We start from the raw sequence: 23,760 nt of genomic DNA on the forward strand, positions 1-23,760 counted from the left end.
TCATCAGGGGCATATTTCCTGCCCCAGTTCGTGAACCGATTCAATGAGCAAGCATATTTTGTTACATGTATTCAATCTGACTAAAGCAGCATTAATTCAGGTACCTGCATTCTATTCCCAGACAACAACTACAAACGTGTGCATGACTGAGGTACCTGTATTCCATTCCCAGACAAACAACAGCTACAAATGTGTGTGTGACTGAGGTATGTGTATTCCATTCCCAGATAACCTACAGCTATAAGCGTGTGCCTGACTGTGCTACCTGTATTCAATTCCCAGACAAACAACAGCTACAAATGTGTGTGTGACTGAGGTAACTATTCCATTCCCAGACAACCTATAGCTACACACGTGTGTGTTACTGAGGCACCTGTATTCCATTCCCAGACAAACTACGGCTACAATCGTGTGTGTGACTGAGATACCTGTATACAATTCCCAGACAAACTACAGCTACAAAAATATGTGTGACTGAGAGAGCTGTATTCCACTCCCAGACAACTTACAGCTACAAATACACGCGTGACTCAGGTTATAAGTCTCCAACGGAGAGAACATCCATTTATAACGATAAAACAATTACAGCACAGAAACAGGCCATCTCGGCCCTTCTAGTCCGTGCTGAACGCTTACTCTCACCTAGTCCCACTGGCCCGCACACAGCCCATAACCCTCCATTCCTTTCCTGTCCATATACCTATCCAATTTTACTTTAAATGACAATACCGAACCTGCTTCTACCACTTCTACTGGAAGCTCGTTTCACACAGCTACCACTCTCTGAGTAAAGAAATTTCCCCTTGTGTTACCCTTAAACTTTTGCCCCCTAACTCTCAACTCATGTCCTCTTGTTTGAATCTCCCCTACTCTCAATGGAAAAAGCCTATCCACGTCAACTCTATCTACCCACCTCATAATTTTAAATACCTCTATCAAGTCACCCCTCAACCTTCTATGCTCCAAAGAATAAAGACCTAACTTGTTCAACTTTTGCAGATGAAAGAATAGGTATAGCCTGTGACCAGACAAATCTTGCCTTGTCATTGCTGCTTTCAGCTTTCATTGAATTTCTGTTTTACAATTTTTTTTCAATCATGTCAGGAATCAGCATGAGCACAACCTATTTCTCCTACACAGTTAACTGTACCTTTCCCTGATCTTCCACGTAACCTTCCCTAGCCCCTGTTCAAACACGCAAAATCAATATTAGCAAAAAGATGCATTAAACATGCAGGTTACTAAGCTGATGTCCCAACAGATCCCCTGCAAAACATTGTAAAATTGGTCAAATACCAATTTGGAGTATGAGTTACTGTGGTTTACAGCAAGAATAAAGGAGTAAAAGAGGCAAGAATGAATATTGGACCACTGGAAAATGCTGCTGGAGAGATAGTAATGGGAGTCAAAAGACAGCAGATGAACGTAATCAGTATTATGCATCATACACATGATGCTGGAGGAACTCAACTTCCCAGCTCTTTACTTCATCCCTCCCACTCCCAGTTTCACCTATCACCTTGGGTTTCTCTCTCCCCTCCCCTACCTATTAAATTTACTCCTCATCTTTTTTCTTCAGTCCTCCCCATAATGTTAACTGTACTTCTTTCCATAGATGCTACCTGGCCTGCTGAGTTCCTCCAGCATTTTGTGTGTGTTGCTCGGATTCCAGCATCTGCAGATTTTCTCTTGTATTATGCATCAGTCTTCACTATGGAAGACACTAGCAGTATGTCAACAATTCAAGATTGTCAGGGGTCAGAAGTGAGTTTAGCTGCTGCTACTCAGGAGAAGCTACTTGGGAAACTGAAAGGCCTGAAGTTAGACAAGTCATCTAGACCAAATGGTGTAGACCCCAGGGTTCTGAAAGAAGTGGCTAAAGATATTGTGGAGGCATTAGTACTGATCTTTCAAGAATCACTAAATTCTGGAATGGTTCTGGAGTGCTAGAAAATTGCAAATGTCATTCCACTCTTCAAGAAGGGATTGAGGCAGAAGAAAGAAAATTATAGGCCAGTTAGCCTGGCTTCAGTGGTTGGGAAGATGGTGGAGTCGATTGTTAAGTACAAGGTTTCAGGGTACTTGGAGGCTCATGATTAAATAGGCCAAAGTCAGTTTGCATTAAGGGAAAGTCTTGCCTCACAAATCTGTTGGAATTCTTTGAGGAAATAACAGGCAGGATACACAAAGGGGAGTCAGTGAATGTCATTTATTTGGATTTTCAGAAGGCCTTTGACAAGGTGCCACACATGCAGATGTTTAGCAAGCTATAAGCCCATGGGACAATAGGATAGATATTAGCATGGATAGAAGGTTGGTTTACTGGCAAGAGGCAAAGAGTGAGAATAAAGGGGAGCTTTTCTGGTTGGCTACCAGTAACAAGTGGTGTTCTACAAGGGTCTTTATTGGAACTGCTTCTTTTCACATTATACTGTATGTCAGCAATATGATTGATGGAACTGATGGCTTTGTAGTCAACTTTTCAGATGATACAAAGATATGTCAAGGGGCAGGTAGAGTTGGGGAAGCAGGAAGTCTGCAGAACATCATGGAAAGATTGGGAAAATGGGCAAAGAAATGGCAGATAGAATATAGAGTAGGGAAGTGTATGGTCATGCACTTTGGTAGAAGGAATAAAGGCATAAACTGTTTTCTAAATGGGGAGAAAAATTAAAAAAATCGGAGTTGCAAAAGGACTTGGGAGTTCTTATGCAAGATTCCCTACAGGTTAACTTGCAGGTTGGGTTGGCGGTAAGGAAGGCAAATGTAGTGTTAGAACATAGAATACAGCATGAGGAGCATTTGATGGCTCTGAGCCTGTACCCACTGCAGTTTAGCCAATTGAGGGGAGAGAAGGTGATCTCATTAAAAGCTATCAAATATTGAAAGGCCTAGATAGAGTGGATGTGGAGAGGATGTTTTCGATAATGGGTGAGTCTAGAACCAGAGAGCACAGCTTCAGAATAGAGGGACATCCAATTAGAACAGAGATCAGGAGGAATTTCTTTAGCCAGAGGGTGGTGAATCTGTGGAATTCAAGTTATTGAGTATATTTAAAGTGAAGGTTGACAGATTCTTGGTTAGTCAGGGTTTCAAAGGTTAGGGGGAGAAGGTAGGAGAACAGGGTTGGAAGGGATAATAAATCAACCATGATGGGATGGCAGAACAGACTTGAAGGGCAGAGTTGGTTTATTCTGCTCCTATGTCTTATGGTCTTATCCCATAGCGAACACAGCAGCACACTGGCTCCACTGAAGCAACACAGGCTGCAGGGAGAATAAGCAAACCACCAGACCTAGTGAAAGAGAACTGGTGTTCCATCACATAGAACAGGTACCTGTTCAGCTGAACTATTCAAGTCAAAGAGTATCGGAATGTTAATCAAACAAAACATTGGCCAGTTATTCATTTGCCCCTCAATTTATCACCCAACACAAAATACTCCTGTACTGAGAAGGATGTTCAGAGTTAAGACATTGGCTTATTCTGAGGTCTCATGTCAGCTAAAACACAGGTACATAAATGAAGCAGGATTTAGCCCTTACTGCTGCTCCACCATTCACTAGGGCCATGACTGACCTTTCACTTCAGAGCTACTCTTCATCCAACACTTATTGATCTTTACCCTAAACATTCTCAGCAACCAACCCTCCACAGTTCACAAGCAGAAAATTCCAGAAATTTGCTACCCTCCTCAATGGGAAACTCATTTTGAGACCTTGATTCCTGATTCTGGACAAAGTATCTGGGGGAAATATCACTCTGCCCTCTACTCTGTCACACCCATAAGATCTTTAACAACACAACAATTAGGAGCAGAGATTCATCAAGACCATTGCTCATCTTCATTCCGCACTATCTCGAGATCTCCTTGACATCTCAGTGCTCACAAATATGTCAATCTCTAAAACTAATGACAGCCTTCCCAAGAAGAGGATTCCAAAGGTTCACTGGCCTCACTGAAGAGATTTCTCTTCATCTCAGTGTTTCCCTTATCCAGAGAAGGAAGCACCTGATTTTAGACTCCTCATATCCTTCTAAAGGGTATAATCCCAGGGCTTTCAGGAAATGGTGGGGCACTAAGAAATGTTGAACAACAGAGAAACATTGGGATCCATGTCTATAGTTTTCAGACAGTAGCATCACATGTAATTCAGGTGGAGAAGAATGCATATGGCTTGCTTGCCTTTATAGTTCAAGATGCTGAATGTAAGAGTTGGGATATTATCAGGGCACCATGGTAGTATAACTGTTAGCCGACACTATTACATTTCAGACTTTAGTATGGGACTGTTTTCCCTGGAGTAAAGAAGACTAAAGGATGAACTGATAGTGGTGTGTGGGATTATATGAGGTAAGTAGGGGTGATAGTGATAATCAAAATAATTTTTCCAAGGTATCAAAAACAAACAGAAGGACATGGGTTAAAGGTGAAAGGAAGGAATTTTAATGGGGATCTGAGGTGTGTTTTTTACGTGGAGAGTGATTGATATCTAGAACTCATTGCCAGAAGAGATGGTGCAATCAGACTAATTTACAATATTTGAGACACATTTAAACAGACACTTAAATAGGCAAAGTAAAGAAGGGTCAGTGTCAAAACAGTATGGAAACAGTTTAGGCCAACTCATCCATGTTCACAACATGGCTATCTATGCTAATCCCATCCTCCTGCATTTGACCCATTCCCCTCTGTTCTCTTTGTGCCTTTTATGTCCAAATGCTTATGTCCTACAGCTTTAGACCCCTGCCCTGGGAAAAGGCTATTTACCCTATCTATGCCTCACATAGTTTGATAAACCTAAAGCCACCTCCTGCACTCTGGCAAGTCATTCCCAGCTTATCTCACCTCTCCTTGAAACTACAACTGTTTATTCCAGGCAACATCCTGGTGAATCACATCTGGGCTCTCTCTGGCACAACCACATCCACCTGTAGTCTGCTGACTAGAAATGTACTCAGTGCTCCAGGCGTGTCCTAACCAGTGTCTTGTACAACTGCACTATGAAGTTCCAACTCTTATACTCAGCATATCAGCCAATCAAGCTAAGTGCCTTCTCCATTCCCCTATGCGTGTGTGTTACATTTTCAGAGCATTATGAAGGTCCCTCTGTACACTAATGCTTCTACGGTTTTTACCATTTATTGTCTGTCCAGACATTATCAGAGACTCATACATTGCTTCACACATCTGATTTAAATTCCATTATCCTAATTAAAGGGACAGGCCACATATTTCCCTCAAACAATTTTAGGGACCTCACACGAACAAATTAACTGGTGCATTGAGCCACCTGATGCAAAGATACCCATGCATGCACCTTGTTTAGGAATGAAGCTGTGTGGCTGAGTTCCTCAGACATCATCTCCCTGAAGGTAAGCATCAACCTGTTCTACGAGAGACCAGATGAAAGTCTTTGGCTCAGTTTGTTTCTTGGATTCCTACCTGATGCCAGGGGTAATGTCCAGTAACTATGGAGTATTATTGGTTCCACATCAGACAGGTTACATGCAGGCTGCTTGTCATAATCAAACAGGTTGTTTCAGAAGAGCCTCAGTGTACCTTGATGAGACAAGCATTGGTCACGACTTGTTTAGGGTCCACAATGTCCACCAGCGGCTCCTTGATGGCCACATTCCTGATGCACGTCATATCAAATCCATAAACGTCTTCCCACCCTAAACAGACAAGACAAAGAAACTGATACAAATAGCAAACCATTCCAAAATGGAAGGATTTTCAACTCACAGGGTTAGTAGAGGCATGTGAGCATTATGTTACTGCTTCTTGTGGGAGTTGCTCATGGTGTTGGCACTGAGATATTCCTACGTCACACATGTGCCAGATGTTTCCTGGTCCTTCCTGCCTGGGAAGTAGTTCAGGAGGTCCTGAAATGCAGAAGGTCCCTGAGACCACAGTCATTGCTCAGCTACTGGGGGGTGGGAGGGCACAAGTAAAGGTTCAGGGAAATGAGAAAAACCCAGCTAACCCCCTCCCAACCCAGGGTAATCCCCCTCACATACCACATGGATAAACCCCTCACACACCCTGTGGGTAATCCCCACATATTTGCACCCCCATACATACACACCCCTTGTAACCCCATACAAAATTTCCTAGGGTAATCCTGTGGTGAACTACATATACCTGTCTGGACACGCCCCCCCCCCCCACCCTGCTGACTGCTCCTGTGGCTCCTCCCACAGACCCCGGTATAAAGGCGATTGGAGGCACAGACCCTTCCTCAGTCTTCAGGATGTTGTGTGGTGGTCACTTGCTGCTTGTGCTTTCTTCCAGCCAATAAAAGCCTACCTTAACCCACGTCTCAGAGTTATTGATGGTGCATCAAATCCCCACTAATCCAGGGCCATGTCTGGCTGGGAATGATTTACAAATGTACTTACAGTCTCTAAACTTTACAGCTGGCGTCTAACAATAATCAAGCATAGCAATGAAGCACTCGAACATAATCTTACAGTGAATTTTGAAGTCCTTGAACTGACGGTCTTCAATGGCTACGATATACAAAGTGGCTCGGTCCGGGAACATCAATCCTCCAGGTTTCTGTTGATGAATTTTGGGGAAATGGATCTCGTAATCTAGTCACCTGACAAAGATACCACATTTTGAACAGCATTTACATCGCGGAATTCCGCTGACAGGCACTGCAACCTTTCCCCTTCCTCCTCAACTGTCTCAGTCAGACCAGTTTGCTGTAATATGTGCTGGTCTCACTGACACAAAACAATGAGTTTTGTGGAGACAAAATTGGTTTGAGTGTGGGGTGTTACAACATTGTTCAGTAAAACTGGTTTGAGTGCAGGCTGTTACAGCATTATTCAGTAAAACTGGTTTGAGTGTGGGATGTTACAGCATTAATCAGTAAAATTGGTTTGAGTGTGGGCTGTTACAGCATTAATCAGTAAAAATGGTTTGAGTGTGGGCTGTTACAACATTGTTCCTTCAGTAAAACTGGTTTGAGTGTGGGGCATTACAGCATTAATCAGAAGACTGGTTTGAATGTGGGCTGTACATCATTAATCAGTAAAACTGTCTCCCAGACATAGAACTCAAAAACAGGTTTTTGGCCCACCATGTCTGTGCCAACCATGGTGTCAATTTTAACTAATCCCATATGCCAGCATATGGTCCATATCTCCCCAATCCCTGCCTGTTCATGTGCCTGGCTAAATGGTTAAAACATTATTAGCTTTTCTGCTTTCACTGCCTCCCCTGGCAGTCTGTTCAAAACCCCTACCACTCACAGTGTGAAAAAACACTTGCCATGTAAATCTCCTGCTCACTTTAAAGTAATGCCTTCTTTATCTTTCCACCCCATGGAAAAGCCACTAATCTGTCTATGCCACTCAAAATGTTTATGCATCTATCAGATCTCCCTCAGCCTTCTACACACCATAAAAACAATCCAAGTTTGTCTAACCTCCTCTTAGTTCAAATACTCTCTAATCCAGGCAACATCCTGGTGAACTTCTTCTGCATCTTCTCCTAAGCCTCCACATTTTTCCTGTAATGTGGTGACCATAAATGCACACAATACTCCAAATGTAGACTCACTTCCACTGAAGGAGTCTATGGACTTGCACCCCAACATCCCCCTGGGTATAAAAGTACCTAATGGTCCTGCCATTTACTGAATACATTGACTTCCCAAAGTGCAGCATCCCATACTTAAACTCCATCTGCCATATCTCTGCCCACACTTCCAGCTGATCGACCTTCTTCACTAACCACAATTCTGCCAATTTTGAGTCAATTGCAAAAGACCACTGAATATTTGGCCAGATCATTTATATATATTGCAAATGACCAAGGCACTGATGCCTAGGAGATAATACTGGTGAAGGACTCGTGTCAGATTAACACCCTTCCACCACTATTCTCTGCTTTCTAAGGTGAAGCCAATTTTGAATCCAATCTACCAAATCTCCATAGATCCCATGTATTTTATATTGTCTGGATCAGTCTACTATGAAAAACCTTGCCAAAAGTTTTAGTGAAGTCCATATAGTCAACTTTCTTTGCTTACCCTCTTCTTTGAAATTTCCTCAAGTGTGTAAGGCATGACCTCCCCCATACAAAGCCATGTTGACTATGCTAATCCTAATCTATGTTTTTCCAGCTGCAAACTGATCCCATCCTAAAGAATCTTTTCCAATATTCTCTCTACCACCAGCCCATAATTTCCTGGATTGTCTCTACTGGCCTTCTTAAACAGGGATGCAATGCTGGTTATTCTCCTGCCCCAAGAGAAAACCCATGCAATCTCCTCTCTTGCCTCTCTCAATCTGGGAGATATTCCATCAAACCCTGGACACTTATCCACATTCATTTTCTTCAAAAGACATAACCTCTCTTTCTTCTCTGAGCTATAGAATAGCAGCATTTGCTTCTCTGATCTCACTCTCCACCATATCCTTCTCTTTGGTGAATACTGATGTGAAGTACTTGTTTAGTGTCTCACCAACACCTTTGACTCCTGGCACAAATTCCTCCTTTATCCTTGAGAAGTCCTCGTTACTCTCGTTATTGTTATGTATATTTGAAATTCTGGATTCTCATTAATTTACTCACCAACAACATTTTATGGCCCTTTTTACCCGTCTGATTCCCTATTTAAGTTCTCTCCTATTTTTATATTCCTCAATAGCCCTGGTCCAATTTCACCTTCCTAAATCTTACATATGCTTCCCTCTGCTTCTGCAACATCTCTCATCATCCCGTATTCTTGCTATCCTTGTCTGTCTTCCTGATGAATTCCGAATTCTGACCAGCTAGTCTTTAAGTGAATCCCATATGTCTTCAACATTCAAACATTGGCTCATAGGCAGGAGGCAAAGAGTGGTAATGAAGGGAGCCTTTTCTGGTTGGCTGCTAGTGGTGTTCCATAGGGGACTGTGTTGAGACCATTTCTTTTTACATTATATGCCAATGAGTTGGATAATGGAATAGATGGCTTTGTGTCCAAGTTTGAAGATGATACGAAGATAGGTGGAGGGACAGGTAGTTTTGAAGAAGTAGAGTGGCTACAGAAGGATTTAGACATTAGAAGAATGGGCAAAGACGTGGCTGATGGAATACATTGTCAGGAAGTGTATTGTTGTGCACTTTGGTAGAAGAAATAAATGGAGAGAAAATTAAAAAGTCAGAGTTAAAAATGACTTGGGAGTCCTTGTGCAGGATTCCCTCAAGGTTCATTTGCAGGTTGAGTCTGTGGTGAGGAAGGCAAATGCAATGTTAACATTCATTTCAAGAGGACTGGAATGCAAAAGCAAGGATGTAATGTAGAGTCTTTATAAAACATCAGTGAGGCCTCACTCAAGAGTATTGTGAACAGTTTTATGCCCTTATCTATGAAAGGATGTGCTGATGTTGGAGAGGGTTCAAAGGAGATTCACAAAAAATGATTCCGTATTGAAAGGCTTGTCATATGAGGAGCATTTGATGGCTCTGGGCCTTTAACCATTGGAATTCAGAAGAATGAGGCAGGAGATTGGGGCTGAGAGGGAAAATGAATCAGCCATGAAATGGCAAAGCAGACTCAATAGGCCAAATGGCCTAATTCTGCTCCTATATGTCAGATGTCAACTATTCCAATTAAAGCCACTTCAATCTGCTCTCTCCAGCTCCTGCTTAGTGCTGTTGTGATTAGCCTTTTCACAGTTTCACACACTCCCCAAGATCCAGTCTTACCCTCACCTATAAGAATTGGAAAACACACAGAGCTGTTTTCATAGTTCCCAAAATGCTTCCCACTGACTTTGATCACCTGGCTGGGCTCATTTCCCAGTACAAGGTCTGTTGTGGCCCCTTCCCTGCTTGAATGATCTACATACTTTATCAATAATGCACCCTGGATTCAACCAACCAACTCTGCCCCATCGGGGCCTCTGGCACTAAGAATACATTTATTACAGGAGCAAACGTACAGAGAAGCACCTACCAACCACTTGTCTCGGGCAAAGATCACTGTGTTCAGCATCGACTCGTAGAAGAGACTGTAGCCCATCCACTCACTGATAATGATGTCCACTTTATCCACAGGTAACTGCACTTCCTCCACTTTACCATTAAAAATTACAATTACTGAAAAAATATTCCATTAACACTGATTAACTGGAAAAGGCTGCACTGGTATATTTAACCAAAATAACATTTATACTGTATTTCCTCAAATTTTCAGAAGTTATAACATAAGAGCATGAAGACTAAAAAGTAACGTTTTACATTTACTCCAAGCAAACCATTGGTGCCATTTATTATCCCTGGATGGAATAGCATTCAAAAGGCTGACACACTAGGGTTCAGGGTCACACTCATCAGAATGGGTAAAGATAGCAGATATACTTCTCTCAACACTTCACTGTCCCCATTACTAATTCAAGCTTCATAATGAAGATTTAGTTACTTGAACTGAAGTTCTGTTGGTGAAATATGAACATTCCTTGAATGGTTCAGCAATTTTATCACTAGACTATCATGCCCCTGAAGCTTTCTACCAGGTGTCTGATGCTCCTGATTTCTCTGGACATTCAGAGAGCGAGTTGTGATATTACATAAATATATAGAACTATGAGAGGTAGGAGTCAAACTTTACAACTCTTCCCTCAGAGTGTCAGACACCCTGAGCCAATAGGCTGGACCTGGACTAATTTCCACTTGGCATTATTTACTTATTATTATTTAATTATTTATGGTTTTATATTGCTATATTTCTGCACTATTCTTGGTTGGTGCGACTGTAACGAAACCCAATTTCCCTTGGGATCAATAAAGTATGTCTGTTTGTCTGTCTGTAATGTAGATCAGAGTTTCCCAGTCTCAGATCCTTGGACCCTTTGCTTAATGGTATTAGTCCATGGCATAAAAAAGGTTGGGAACCCCTGCTGTAGGTATCAGTAAGGGGTGCAAGACAAGCTTTTTATAAACACAGATAGTGGTGGGTGCCTAGAACGTGCACCCTGGGTGGTGGTTGAGGCAGGTCTACAGGCAGAGTTTCAGTGGTTTAATTCAGGGGCATCGAGCAAGTTCATTTCTGAATTGACTCGATGGTAGGAGAGCAAAGGATGATAGATGAAGGTCAATTCTCCAACCAGAGGAATGTGACTAGTGAGCTGCCACAGAGGTCAGTGTTAGGACTTCTATTCATTATAGTCTTATGTAAATTTGAATGTTAATGTGCCTGCCATAATTAGCAACTTTGCTGATGATAGAGGTATACGTAACGATGACAGAGATAATCAGTTGTTAGCAGAAACAGCAGGGGCAGGTACAACATTTTAGAGACATTTGGATAGGGACATGGAGCAGAGGGATATGGAGGGATGGTACATGGAGAGGAGAGATATGGAAGGGAAGGACATGGAGGAGGGACATAAAGGGGAGGTACATGGAGAGGATGGATATAGAGTGGAGGGACTTGAAGGGGAGGGACATAGAGCGGAAGGACATTGAGGGGAAGGACATGAAGTGGAATGATGTGGAGGGGGAGCATATTGAGGGGAGGTAAATGGAAGGTAGTAATATGGAGGGAAGGGACAGGAAGGTGAGAGACATGGAAGGGATGGACATAAAGGAAGAGACATGGAGGAAAGGGATAAGGAGGGGACGGACATGGAGGGGAAGGATATTGAGGGAATGAATATAGAGGGTAAGTATGAAGAGGGGAAAGATATTGGGTGGCAGGATATTGAAGTGAGGGACATATTAGGAGACAAATGGAAGGCAGGGACTTTGAGAAGAGGGATAGAGGGGAGGTAAATAGAGGGAAGGTACATCAATGGGAGGAACATAGAGAAGAGATACATGGAGGGGAGGTTCCTGGAAGGGTGATATGGAGGGGAGATAAATGGAGGAGTGTGATATGGACAAGGGACAAGGAGATGAGGGACATGGAAGGGAGGAAAGATACATGGAGGGGGGGATGTGGTGGGGAGGGATACTGAGGGGAGGTTCATGGAGAGGAGGGACAGAGCAGAGGTTCATGGAGGGGAGGATTATGGAGGGAGGTACATCAAGTGGAGGGATATAAAACAGACAAACATTGAGAGGAGGGAAATAAAGGATAGTGTCATGGGGAAGGATATTGAGGGGAATATTATTGAGAGAAGGGTTATGGAGGGTGTGAAGTTGGGAGGTACTTGGAGGGAAGGGAAATGGAGGGGAGATACATTGAGGGAAGAGATGTGGAGGTGAGAGACATGGAGGGGAGTGAACTAGAGGGGAGGTACTTGGAGGGTATGTATATAGAGGGGAGAGCAATGGAGGGAGGGATGTGGAGATGGTGAACCTGGAGGAAAGGGATATGGAGCGGAGGGACATTTAAGGGAGGGTACAGAGTGGTGGACACTGGGGGAAGTGTCATGGAGGGAAGGGACAAGGAGAGGAGGGAAATGGAAGGGAGGGATATGGAGGGAAGGGATATGGTGTGATGTTACATGGAGAAGGTACATGGAGGGAGAGGGGCATTGAGGGGAGAGATACGGTTTGGAGGGACATTGAGCGACAGGATACAGAAGGGTAATTCATGCAGTGAAGATGCATGGAGGGGAGGATATGGAGGGAAGGTACATGGAGTGGGGGGATATGAATTGGAGGGATGTAGAGGAGAGTGATATTGAGAGGAGGGTTGTAGAAGGCATGCAAAAGTTTGGGCACCCCTGGTCAAAACTTCTGTTACTGTGAATAGCTAAGCGAGTAAAAGATGACCTGATTTCCAAAAGGCTAAAGTTAAAGATGACACATTTCTTTAATATTTTAAGCAAGATGGTGTGATGTTAGCTTCCAGAATTTGCTGGTATTTAATTGAATTCATTCTTCCCTCTACCAGTGAAATGTTCCCTGTGCCACTGGCTGCAACACAAGCCCAAAGCATGATCAATCCACCCTTGTGCTTAACAGTTGGAGAGATGTTCTTTTCATGAAAATCTGCAGCCTTTTTTCACCAAACATACCCTTGCTCTTGCGGCCAAAACGTTCTATTTTAACTTCACCAGTCCATAGGACTCGTTTCCAAAATGCTTCAGACTTGTTTAGATGTTCCTTTGCGAACGTCTGATGCTAAATTTTGTGGTGAGGATGCAGGAGAGGTTTTCTTCTGATGACTCTTCCATGAAGGTTATAATTGTGCAGATGTTGTTGCACAGTAGAACAGTGTACCTCCACTCCAGAGTCTGTTACATCTTCCTGAAGGTCTTTTGCAGTCAAACGGGAGTTTTGATTTGCCTTTCTAGTAATCCTATAAGCAGTTTTTTCTCTCTGACGAAGGGTCTCAGCCCAAAACATCGACAGCGCTTCTCCCTATAGATGCTGCCTGGCCTGCTGCGTTCCACCAGCATTTTGTGTGTGTTGCTTGAATTTCTAGCATCTACAGATTTCCTCGCATTAGCAGTTCTCTTGGAAAGTTTACTTGGTCTTCCAGACCTCAACTTGACCTCCACCATTCCTGTTAACTACGTTATGAACTGAGGAAGTGGCTACCTGAAAACACTTTGCTATCTTCTTATAGCCTTCTCCTGCTTTGTGGGCATCATTTATTTTGATTTTCAGAGTGCTAGGCAGCTGCTTAGAGGAGCCCATGGCTGCTGATTGTTGGGACAAGGTTTGAGAAGTCAGGGTATTTATAAAGCTTTGAAATTTGCATCACCTGGCCTTTCCTAATGATGACTGAACAAGCCATAGTCTTAACAAGCTAATTAAGGCCTGAGACCGAGGTAAAAGTTACCAGAGAGCTCAAATCTCTTGGGGTTCCCAAACTTTTGCATGGCGCTTTTTTCCTTTTTTCCCCCACTTTAAAATTGTACAAAACAAAAATAATACACTAATCTTGCTTAACATGTTGAAAAGGATGTTTTATCTTTAACTTTATGACTTTTGGAGATCAGTTCATCTTCTACTCACTTAACTATTCACAGTAACAGAAATTTTGACCAGAGGTGCCCAAAATTTTGCATGCCACTATACATGGAGGGGAGGGAGATGGAGTGGAAATAATGGAGACAAGGGATATAGAGGGAAGGTTCATGGAGTTGAGGTTCATGGAAGGGAGGTACATGGAGGGAAGTGATATGGAACAGAGGAACATTGGGGGTGGAAATGAAGGGGAGTTTCATGGGGGAAGGATATTGAGGGGAGAGACATGGAGGAGAGTGACATGGCAGGGAAGGCTATGGAGCATATGGATATATATGGAAGGGAGGTGCATGGATGTACAGGAGGGGAGATACATGGAAGGAAGGGTTGTGGAGCGGAGGGATATAAAATGGAGGGATATTGAGGTAAGGGATATGCAGAGGAGGTAAGTGGGGGAAAAATATTGAGGGGAGATATTGAGAGGAGGGACATTGAGGAAAGGTAAATTGTGGGAAGTGATATTGAGGGGAGGGATATGGAGTGGAGCTTCTTCGATTGGGGTACAGCGATGGGAGATACTTGGAGTGGAGGGATACGGTCTAGAGGGACATTGAGGGAAGGGATTTGGAGGGCAGTTACATGCAGGGGAGGTACATGGAGGGAGAGACATGGAGGGGGGGAAATGGAGAGATGTTACATGGAGGAAGGATATGGAAGATAGGTACATGGATTGGAGGAGAGTGATACTGAAGTGAAGGATATTCAGAGGAGGGTTATGAAGGGGAACGAATGGAGGGAATGTATATGGAGGGGTGAGATATGGAGGGGAGAACATAGAGGGGAGGGACATGGGGGGAGTTTCATTGAGGGGAGAGACATTGATTGGAGCAACATTGAGTGGAGGGACATTGAGGGGAGCTGCATGAGGGGATGGAAGTGGAGGTGAGTGTCATGAAGGGGCCTGGAGGTTCATGGAAGGGAGGAACAGGGAGGTGAGAGACATGGAAAAGGCAGACTTAAAGGGGAGGGACATGAAGGAGAGTGGCATAGAGGTGAGTAATATTGACAGGGATCTAGTCAGGTGGAAGAAGGCAGCATACATGAGGTTTAGGAAGCAAGAATCAGATGGGTCTATTGAGGAATATAGGGTAGCAAGAAGGGAGCTTAAGAAGGGGCTGAGAAGAGCAAGAAGGGGGCATGAGAAGGCCTTGGTGAGTAGGGTAAAGGAAAACCCCAAGGCATTCTTCAATTATGTGAAGAACAAGAGGATGACAGGAGTGAAGGTAGGACCGATTAGAGATAAAAGTGGGACGATATGCCTGGAGGTTGTGGAAGTGAGCGAGGTCCTCAATGAATACTTTTCTTCGGTATTCACCACTGAGAGGGAACTTGATGACGGTGAGGACAATATGAGTGAGGTTGATGTTCTGGAGCATGTTGATATTAAGGGAGAGGAGGTGGTGTTGTTGTTAAAATACATTAGGATAGATAAGTCCCCGGGGACTGACGGAATATTCCCCAGGCTGCTCCACGAGGCAAGGGAAGAGATTGCTGAGCCTCTGGCTAGGATCTTTATGTCTTCGTTGTCCACGGGAATGGTACTGAAGGATTAGAGGGAGGCGAATATTGTCCCCTTGTTCAAAAATGGTAGCAGGGATAGTCCAGGTAATTATAGACCAGTGAGCCTTACATCTGTGGTGGGAAAGCTGCTGGAAAAGATTCTTAGAGATAGGATCTATGGGCATTTAGAGAATCATGGTCTGATCAGGGACAGTCAGCATGGCTTTGTGAAGGGCAGATCATACCTAACAAGCCTGATAGAGTTCTTTGAGGAGGTGACCAGGCATATAGATGAGGGTAGTGCAGTGGATGTGATTTTAGTAAGGCATTTGACAAGGTTCTACACTGTAGACTTATTCAGAAAGTCAGAAGGCATGGGATCCAGGGAAGTTTGGCCAGGTGGATTCAGAATTGGCTTGCCTGCAGAAGGCAGAGGGTCGTGGTGGAGGGAGTACATTCAGATTGGAGAGTTGTGACTAGTGGTGTCCCACAAGGATCTGTTCTGGGACCTTTACTTTTTGTGTTTTTTATTAATGACCTGGATGTGGGGGTAGAAGGGTGGGTTGGCAAGTTTGCAGATGACACAAAAGTTGGTGGTGGTGTAGATAGTGTAGAGGATTGTCAAAGACTGCAGAGAGACATTGATAGGATGCAGAAGTGGGCTGAGAAGTGGCAGACGGAGTTCATCCCGGAGAAGTGTGAGGTGGTACACTTTGGAAGGACAAACTCCAAGGCAGAGTATAAAGTAAATGGCAGGATACTTGGTAGTGTGGAGGAGCAGAGGGATCTGGGGGAACATGTCCACAGATCCCTGAAAGTTGCCTCACAGGTAGATAAGGTAGTTAAGAAAGCTTGTGGGGTGTTAGCTTTCATAAGTCGAGGGATAGAGTTTAAGTCACAACGTAATGATGCAGCTCTATAAAACTCTGGTTAGGCCACACTTGGAGTACTGTGTCCAGTTCTGGTCGCCTCAGTATAGGAAGGATGTGGAAGCATTGGAAAGGGTACAGAGGAGATTTACCAGGATGCTGCCTGGTTTAGAGACTATGCATTATGATCAGAGATTAAGGGAGCTAGGGCTTTACTCTTTGGAGAGAAGGAGGATGAGAGGGGACATAAAAGAAGTGTACAAGATATTAAGAGGAATAGACAGAGTGGACAGCCAGCGCCTCTTCCCCAGGGCACCACTGGCTCAGTACAAGAGGACATGGCTTTAAGGTAAGGGGAGGGAAGTTCAAGGGAGATATTAGAGGAAGGTTTTTCACTCAGAGAGTGGTTGGTGTGTGGAATGCACTGCCTGAGTCAATGATGGAGGCAGATACACTAGTGAAGTTTAAGAGACTACTAGACAGGTATATGGAGGAATTTAAGGTGGGGGGTTATATGGGAGGCAGTGTTTGAGGGTCGGCACAACATTGTGGGCCGAAGGGCCTGTAACGTGCTGTACTATTCTATGTTCTATTTTCTATGAGAGGGATATGAAAGGGAGGTATATGGAGGAAAAGGACTGGGAGGTGAGTGACATGGAGGAGTGGGACATGCAGGGGATGGACATGGAGAAGAGAGACAAGGAAGGGAGAGACAAGGAGGGGAGGAACATAGAAGTAAATGATATTGAGTGGAGTGATAGGGGCAGGATATTGAGGTGAGATATAGTGGGGAGATACATGGAGGGGAGGGACATGGAGGGAAGATACATGGAGAGGAGGGACATTGAGGGAATGGATATTGAGGGGAGGGACATTGAGGAAAAGGATATTGTAGGGAGTTTTATTGAGAGGAGCAATATGGAGGGTAGTGACATGGAGGGGAAGTACTTGGAAGGCAGGTACTTGGAGGAGAGGGAAATGGAGGGGAAGCAAGGGATATGTGGAGAGGAAGGATATGGAGGCAAGGGACATGGAGGGTAGGGGCATGGAAGGTTATCAAGGGAAAGGATATGGAGGGGAGGGATGTGGAAGAACGGTACATGAGGATGAGGGATATTGAGTGGCTAGATATTGAAGTGATTAGTTTGAGTGATAGGGATGGGAGGTAAATGTGGGAAGGTGAACAAAGGGGAGATACATGGACGAGTGTTAAATGGGGGTATGGAAATGGAGGGATCATAGAGGGGAGTTTCACTGAGGGGTGGGGCACTGAGGGGAGTGACATTGAGCAGAGGGACATTGAGGGAAGCTGCATGGAGGAGATGAAAATAGAGGTGAGTGTCATGAAGGGGAGGGACATGGAGAGGAGATTCATGGAGGGGAAGGATATGGAGGGAAGGAGTGGTAAATGGAAGGAAGGGACGGAGGTGAGAGACATGGAAGGATGGACATAAATGGGAGGAGTGGGTCATAAAGGAGAGCAATATTGAGGGGAGGGATATGAAGAGAGGGATATGGAGGGAAGGTTCATGGAGGGAGCTAAATGTAGGGGAGGTAAATGGAGAGAAGGAACAGAGAAGTGAGTGACACAAAAGGGAGGGACGTGGGGAGGGATGAACATGGTGGGGTTGTACAAGGTCACAAAGGACATGGGAATGATATTGAGCTGAGTGACATGGAGGGGAGGGATATTAAGGGGAGATATAGTGGGGAGATACATGGAGTGGAGGGACCTTGAGTGGAGGGACATGGAGGGGAGGGAAATGGAAGGGAGGTCCATGGAGGGAAGGGATATGGAGGGGAGGAATCTGGAGGTGAGGGTCATGGAAGGGTGAGACAAGGAGGAAAGGGATGTGGAAGGGAGGGATATTGACTGGTAGGATTTTGAAGTGATGGACATACTGGGGAGATACATGAAGAGGAGGAGCATTGTGGGGAGGGACATCGAGGAGAATGATGAGGAGGTAAATGGATGGAAGATATATGGAGGAGTGGTTAATGCAGAGGATGGAAATGGAGGTATCATGGAGTGGAGTGATATGGAGGGGTAGGTATATGGAATGGAGGAATAAGGAGGGGGACTGGCATGGAGGGGAGGGATATGGAGGTTAGGGACATGGAGCAGATGGACATGGACGATCGCTACATGGAGGAGAGGGAAATGGAGGGGAAGTACACAGATGGAGGTACATGGTGGGGAGTGAGATGGAGGGGAGGGGCATGGAAGGGAGGGTCGTGGAGTAGAGTGACCTGGTCTGGAAGGACAGGTATGGAGTGTAGGTAAATGCAGGGGATATACATGGAGGGGAAGTACATGGATCAGTGGGATATGGATTTCCAATTTCCAAGATGGCGGCACAACGCAGCTTGCAGCGGCCACTCTGGAGCTGATTATCTGTTATTTGTGAAGTGGGGTGCCGTGCGCAATCATAATCGATTGAAAACAGACGTGGGAGCACGGAGGAATATTGGGAAATCTCCAGGAAGACCTTCTTCGTTGTTGCTGCTGCTGAGAGGTCTGGGACTCTGCTGTGAAGAACAGGCCCCCAGTCCTCGGGGTCATGTTGCCAATGGCTGTTGGCGGGGCCGTCTTAAAATGCTTAGCAGAGGATGGTGCTCAGAGAAGCTGTGCCGGAGGGGATGGTCGTCCGCTCGGATGTTCGACGGACTTGGAGTCCGCTGCGGTCAAGTTGCTTTCGGTGTGTGCTGAGTCTGCGAGGCTGGGTTCGACGGAGCTTTCATTGTGTGCTGCGTCGGGCGGTGCAGTGGAAGTCCATAGCGGGGGTATTCCCTTCTGCCGCTGGCATGGGATGGCGAGTCTGTCGGGACCCTGGGGACTTGTGGAAACTGTGTGGTGATTTCTTTTGAACTTATAGTCCTTTAACATCTTTGGACTATTTTTACTGTGCCCATGGTCTGTTTTTTTTATCAATTATGCTATTGTTTGCACTGTTGTAACTATGTGGTTTTGTGCAGGTCTTGTAGCTTTAGTTTTTGGTCTGATGGATTTGGAGCTCCTTTCCAGAGAACGCGCTAAGATGGTAGCACAATATTAATACGCAGCAGCCTCTCCGGATTCTGGATTGGGGATTGCCAAACGTTATGTGGATTTTCTGGTGTAGTCTGTTTTGTCATGTGCTTTTGTGATATCATTCTGGAGGAACGTTGTCTCATTTTTTAACTGCATTGCATTTGTGGTTTCTAAGTGACAATAAACTGAATCTGAATATGGATTGGAGGGATGTGGAGGAGAATGATATGGAGGGGAGTGATATTGAGAGGAGGGTCATGGAGTGGGGTGAATGGAGGGGATGTAGATGGAGGGGAGGGAGACGGATGGAAAGGACATGGAGAGGATGGACATGGAGGAGAAGGATATGGACAGGGACATAGAGGGGAAGGATATTGAGTAGAGTGATGTTGAGGGGAGGGACATGGAGGGTAGGTGCATCAAGGCAGGCAGAGAGTGGAGCAACATGGAGCAAAGGAACATTGAGGGGAGGGAAATGAAGGGGAGTGTCATGGAGGGTAAGGATATTGAGGAGATTGATATTTAGGGGAGAGATATGGAGGGGAGGTACATGAAGTGGTGGGATATTGAGTGGCAGGACATTGAAATGATGAACACAGTGGGGAGATACATGGAGGGGAAGGGCATTGTGGGCAGTGGCATTAAGGAGAGTGATAGGGAGGGGAGATAAATGAAGGGAAGTTAAATAGAGGAGATAAAAGGAGAGGAGATATATGGAGGAGGGGTACATGGAGGGGATGAAAATGGTGGGATCATGGAAAGGAGGGATATGGCTGGGAGTTTCATTGATGGGAGGGACATTGAGCAGAGTGATAGGGTAGGGAGGTATAGGGAATGGAGGTAAATGGGGAAGATACTTAAAGAGGAGGGACATGGAGGGGTTGACTTAGACAGGTGGGTCATAGATTGCAGGGATTGGGGGAATATTGAGGGTGTATTATTGAGTGGATATGAGTGGGGACATATATGGAGAGAAGGGATATTGAGGGTAGGGATGAAGGAGAGTTGCATGGAGGGAAGGGAAATAGGGAGTGTCATGAAGGGAAGGGACATGGAGAGGAATGAGATGGAGGGATATGGAGGAATGTGGAGGGGAGGGATATGGAGGAGGGACATGGAGGGGAGGGACATGCAGGGTAGATACATGGAGGGGAAAGACATGGAGAGGGGAGACATGGAGGGGAGGGACATGGAGGGTGGTAGTTGGAGGGGAGGCACATGGAAGGGAGGTACATGAAGAGGAGGAATATGGATTGGAAGGATATGAGTAAGAGTGATATTGAGGGGAAGTATATTGAAAGGAGGGTTATGGAGGGGAGTAAATGGAGGGTTGGGATATGGGGAAGAAATGTAGAAGTAAGAGAAATGGAGGGGAGGGATATCGAGAGGTGGTACATTGAGGGGTTGTACATGGATTGGAGGGGTCTGGATTGTTGGGATATTGATTGGAGGGATATTGAGGTGAGGTTCATGAAGGGGAGGGAGAGGGAGGGAAAGCAGCCAAATGTCTTGGTACATATTGGTACCAATGACATAGGAAGAAAAGCAAAAAAGGTCCTGAAAAGGGAATTTAGAGAGCTAGGTAGAAAGTTGAGAAGCAGGACGTCCCATGTAGTAATTTCTGGATTTCTGCCTGTGCCACATGCCAGTGAGGATGGAAACAGGATGATTTGGCATATTAATGTGTAGATGAAAAACTGGTTCAAGGGGCAGGTCTTCAGATTTTTGGATCTTTGGAGTTTCTTCTGGGGGAGGTATGACCTGTTCAAAAGTGATAGGTACCACCTGTACCCAAGAGAAACCAATATTCTCACGGGCAGATTTGTTAGTGCTTTTGGGGAGGGCTTATCCTCATTTGGCGAGGGGGTGGGAACAGGAGTAAAGGGACTCAGGAAAGGTCAGATGGTAAAAAAGCAAAGATAGTGTGCAGTTAGGCTGTCAGGAAGGCAGGCAGATGACAGGATATAATTGCAGCCAGCAGGGTGAGTTTCAGTGCATAAGGGATGCAGAAACAAAAGGAGTAGCAAATGTAGCACTCAAATTGTTGTATTTCAATGCACGTAGTATAAGAAATAAAGTGGATGATCTTGTTGCACTATTACAGATCGCCAGGTACGATGTTATAGCCGTTGAATTGTGGCTGAAGGATGGTTGGAGTTGGGAGCTGAATGTCCAAGGTTACACATTGTATCAGAGGGATAGGAAGGTAGGCAAATGGATGGCATGGCTCTGTTGGTAAAGAATGGAATCAAATCAGTAGAAAGATGTGACATAGGATCGGAAGATGTTGAATCCTTGTGGATTGAGTTAAGGAACTGCAAGGATAAATCGACCCTGATAGCAGTTATATACAGGAGCTGGTATGTGGACCACAGATTACAACAGTAGAGAAGGCATGTCAAAAGATAATGCTATGATAGTCATGGGAGATTTCAACATGGAGGTCAATTGGGAAAATCAGGTTGGAAATGGATCTCAAGAACAGCTATACTGGATTGCATGTTGTGTAAAGATCTGGAGATGATTAGGGAGCTTAAAGTAAAAGAATCCTTAGGAACCAGTGATCACAATATGATTGAGTTCAACTTGAAATTTAATAGGGAGAAAGTAAAGTCTGATGTAGCTGTATTTCAGTGGAGTAAAAGGAAATTACAGTGGTATGAGAGAGGAGTAGGCCAAATTGGAAGGAGATTGAAAGGAAGCTAGTAAATAATATCAAAGAGGATACTGAAAGCTTTTTCAAGTATATAAAGAGTAAAAGACAGGTGAGAGTAGATATAGGACCGATAGAAAATGATGCTGGAGAAATTATAATGGGAGATAAGGAGATAGCAGAGGAACTGAACAAGTATTTTGCATCAGTCTTCACTGAGGAAGACATCAGCAATATACTGGACATTCAAGGCTGCCAGGGAAGAGAAATATGTGCAGTCACAATTACGACAGAGAAAGTACTCAGGAAGCTGAATAGTCTAAGAGTAGGTAAATCTCCTGGACCAGATGGAATGCACCCTCGTGTTCTGACGGAAGTAGCAGTGGAGATTGTGGAGGCATTAGCAATGATCTTTCAAAAGTCGATAGATTCTGGCCTGGTTCCAGAGGACTGGAAGATTGCAAACGTCACTCTGCTATTTTAAGAAGGTTGAAGAGGGTAAAGCAGTAGATGTTGTCTATATGGACTTCAGTAAGGTCTTTGACAAAGTTCAGTGGTGGGTAAATTAATGGAAAGTATTCTTAGTGATGGTATATATAATTATCTGGATAGACAGGGTCTGATTAGAAACAGTCAACATGGATTTGTGTGTGGAAAGTCATGTTTGACAAATCTTATTGAATTTTTTGAAGAGGTTACTAGAAAGTTGAAGACGGTAAAGATATGGACTTCAGTAAGGCCTTTGACAAGGTTCTGCACAGAAAGTTTGTTAGGAAGGTTCAATCTTTAGGTGTTAATATTGAAGTAGTAAAATGGATTCAACAGTGGCTGGATGGGAGATGCCAGAGAGTAGTGGTGGATAACTGTTTGTCAGGTTGGAGTCCGGTGACTAGTGGTGTGCCTTAGGGATCTGTACAATGTTGTTTGTCATATACATTAATGATCTGGATGATGGGGTAGTAAATTGGATTAGTAAGTATGCAGATGATACTAAGGTAGGTGGCGTTGTGGATAATTCAAAGCTTGCAGAGAGATTTAGGCCAGTTAGAAGAGTGGGCTGAAAGATGGCAAATGGAATTTAATGCTGATAAGTGTGAGGTGCTGCATTTTGGTAGGAATAATCCAAATAGGACATACATGGTAAATGGTAGGGCATTGAAGAATGCAGTAGAACAGAGTGATCTAGAAATAATGGTACATAGTTCCCTGAAGGTGGAATCTCATGTGGATAGGGTGGTGAAGAAAGCTTTTGGTATGTTGGCCTTTATAAATCAGAGCATTGAGTATAGGAGTTGGAATGTAATGTTAAAATTGTACAAGGCATTGGTAAGGCCGAATTTGGAGTATTGTGTACAGTTCTGGTCACCGAATTATAGGAAAGGTGTCAACAAAATAGAGAGAGTACAGAGAAGATTTGCTAGAATGTTACCTGGGTTTCAGCACCTAAGTTACAGGGAAAGATTGAACAAGTTAGGTCTTTATTCTTTGAAGCGTAGAAGGTTGAGGGGGGACTTGATACAGGTATTTAAAATTATGAGGGGGATAGATAGAGTTGACATGGATAGGCTTTTTCCATTGAGAGTAGGGGAGATTCAAACAAGAGGACATGAGTTGAGAGTTAGGGGGCAAAAGTTTAAGGGTAACACGAAGGAGAATTTCTTTACTCAGAGAGTGGTAGCTGTGTGGAATGAGCTTCCAGTAGAAGTGGTAGAGGCAGGTTCGGTATTGTCATTTAAAGTAAAATTGGATAGGTATATGGACAGGAAAGGAATGGAGG

At 44.3% G+C, this 23,760-nt stretch overlaps 1 protein-coding gene across 6 annotated transcripts in view; it reads right to left on the bottom strand.

Moving 5' to 3' along the window:
* The window catches only part of LOC140735008 (protein arginine N-methyltransferase 1-like), a 152,636-nt gene that overhangs the window by 51,039 nt on the left and 77,837 nt on the right, over positions 1-23,760 (bottom strand). For 5 of the 6 annotated variants that reach the window (XM_073059820.1, XM_073059819.1, XM_073059815.1 and 2 more), the window contains 3 exons: positions 9,963-10,105; positions 6,478-6,565; positions 5,564-5,679 (listed from right to left, as the gene is read on the bottom strand). In XM_073059820.1, the coding sequence (XP_072915921.1) occupies positions 5,564-5,679; positions 6,478-6,565; positions 9,963-10,105 (347 nt within the window). The remainder of the gene's footprint in view (positions 1-5,563; positions 5,680-6,477; positions 6,566-9,962; positions 10,106-23,760) is intronic. The other variant, XM_073059817.1, reaches the window with a different exon arrangement.

Source organism: Hemitrygon akajei, chromosome 10 (assembly GCF_048418815.1).
Source record: "Hemitrygon akajei chromosome 10, sHemAka1.3, whole genome shotgun sequence".
In the NCBI taxonomy this organism is placed as follows: domain Eukaryota; kingdom Metazoa; phylum Chordata; class Chondrichthyes; order Myliobatiformes; family Dasyatidae; genus Hemitrygon; species Hemitrygon akajei.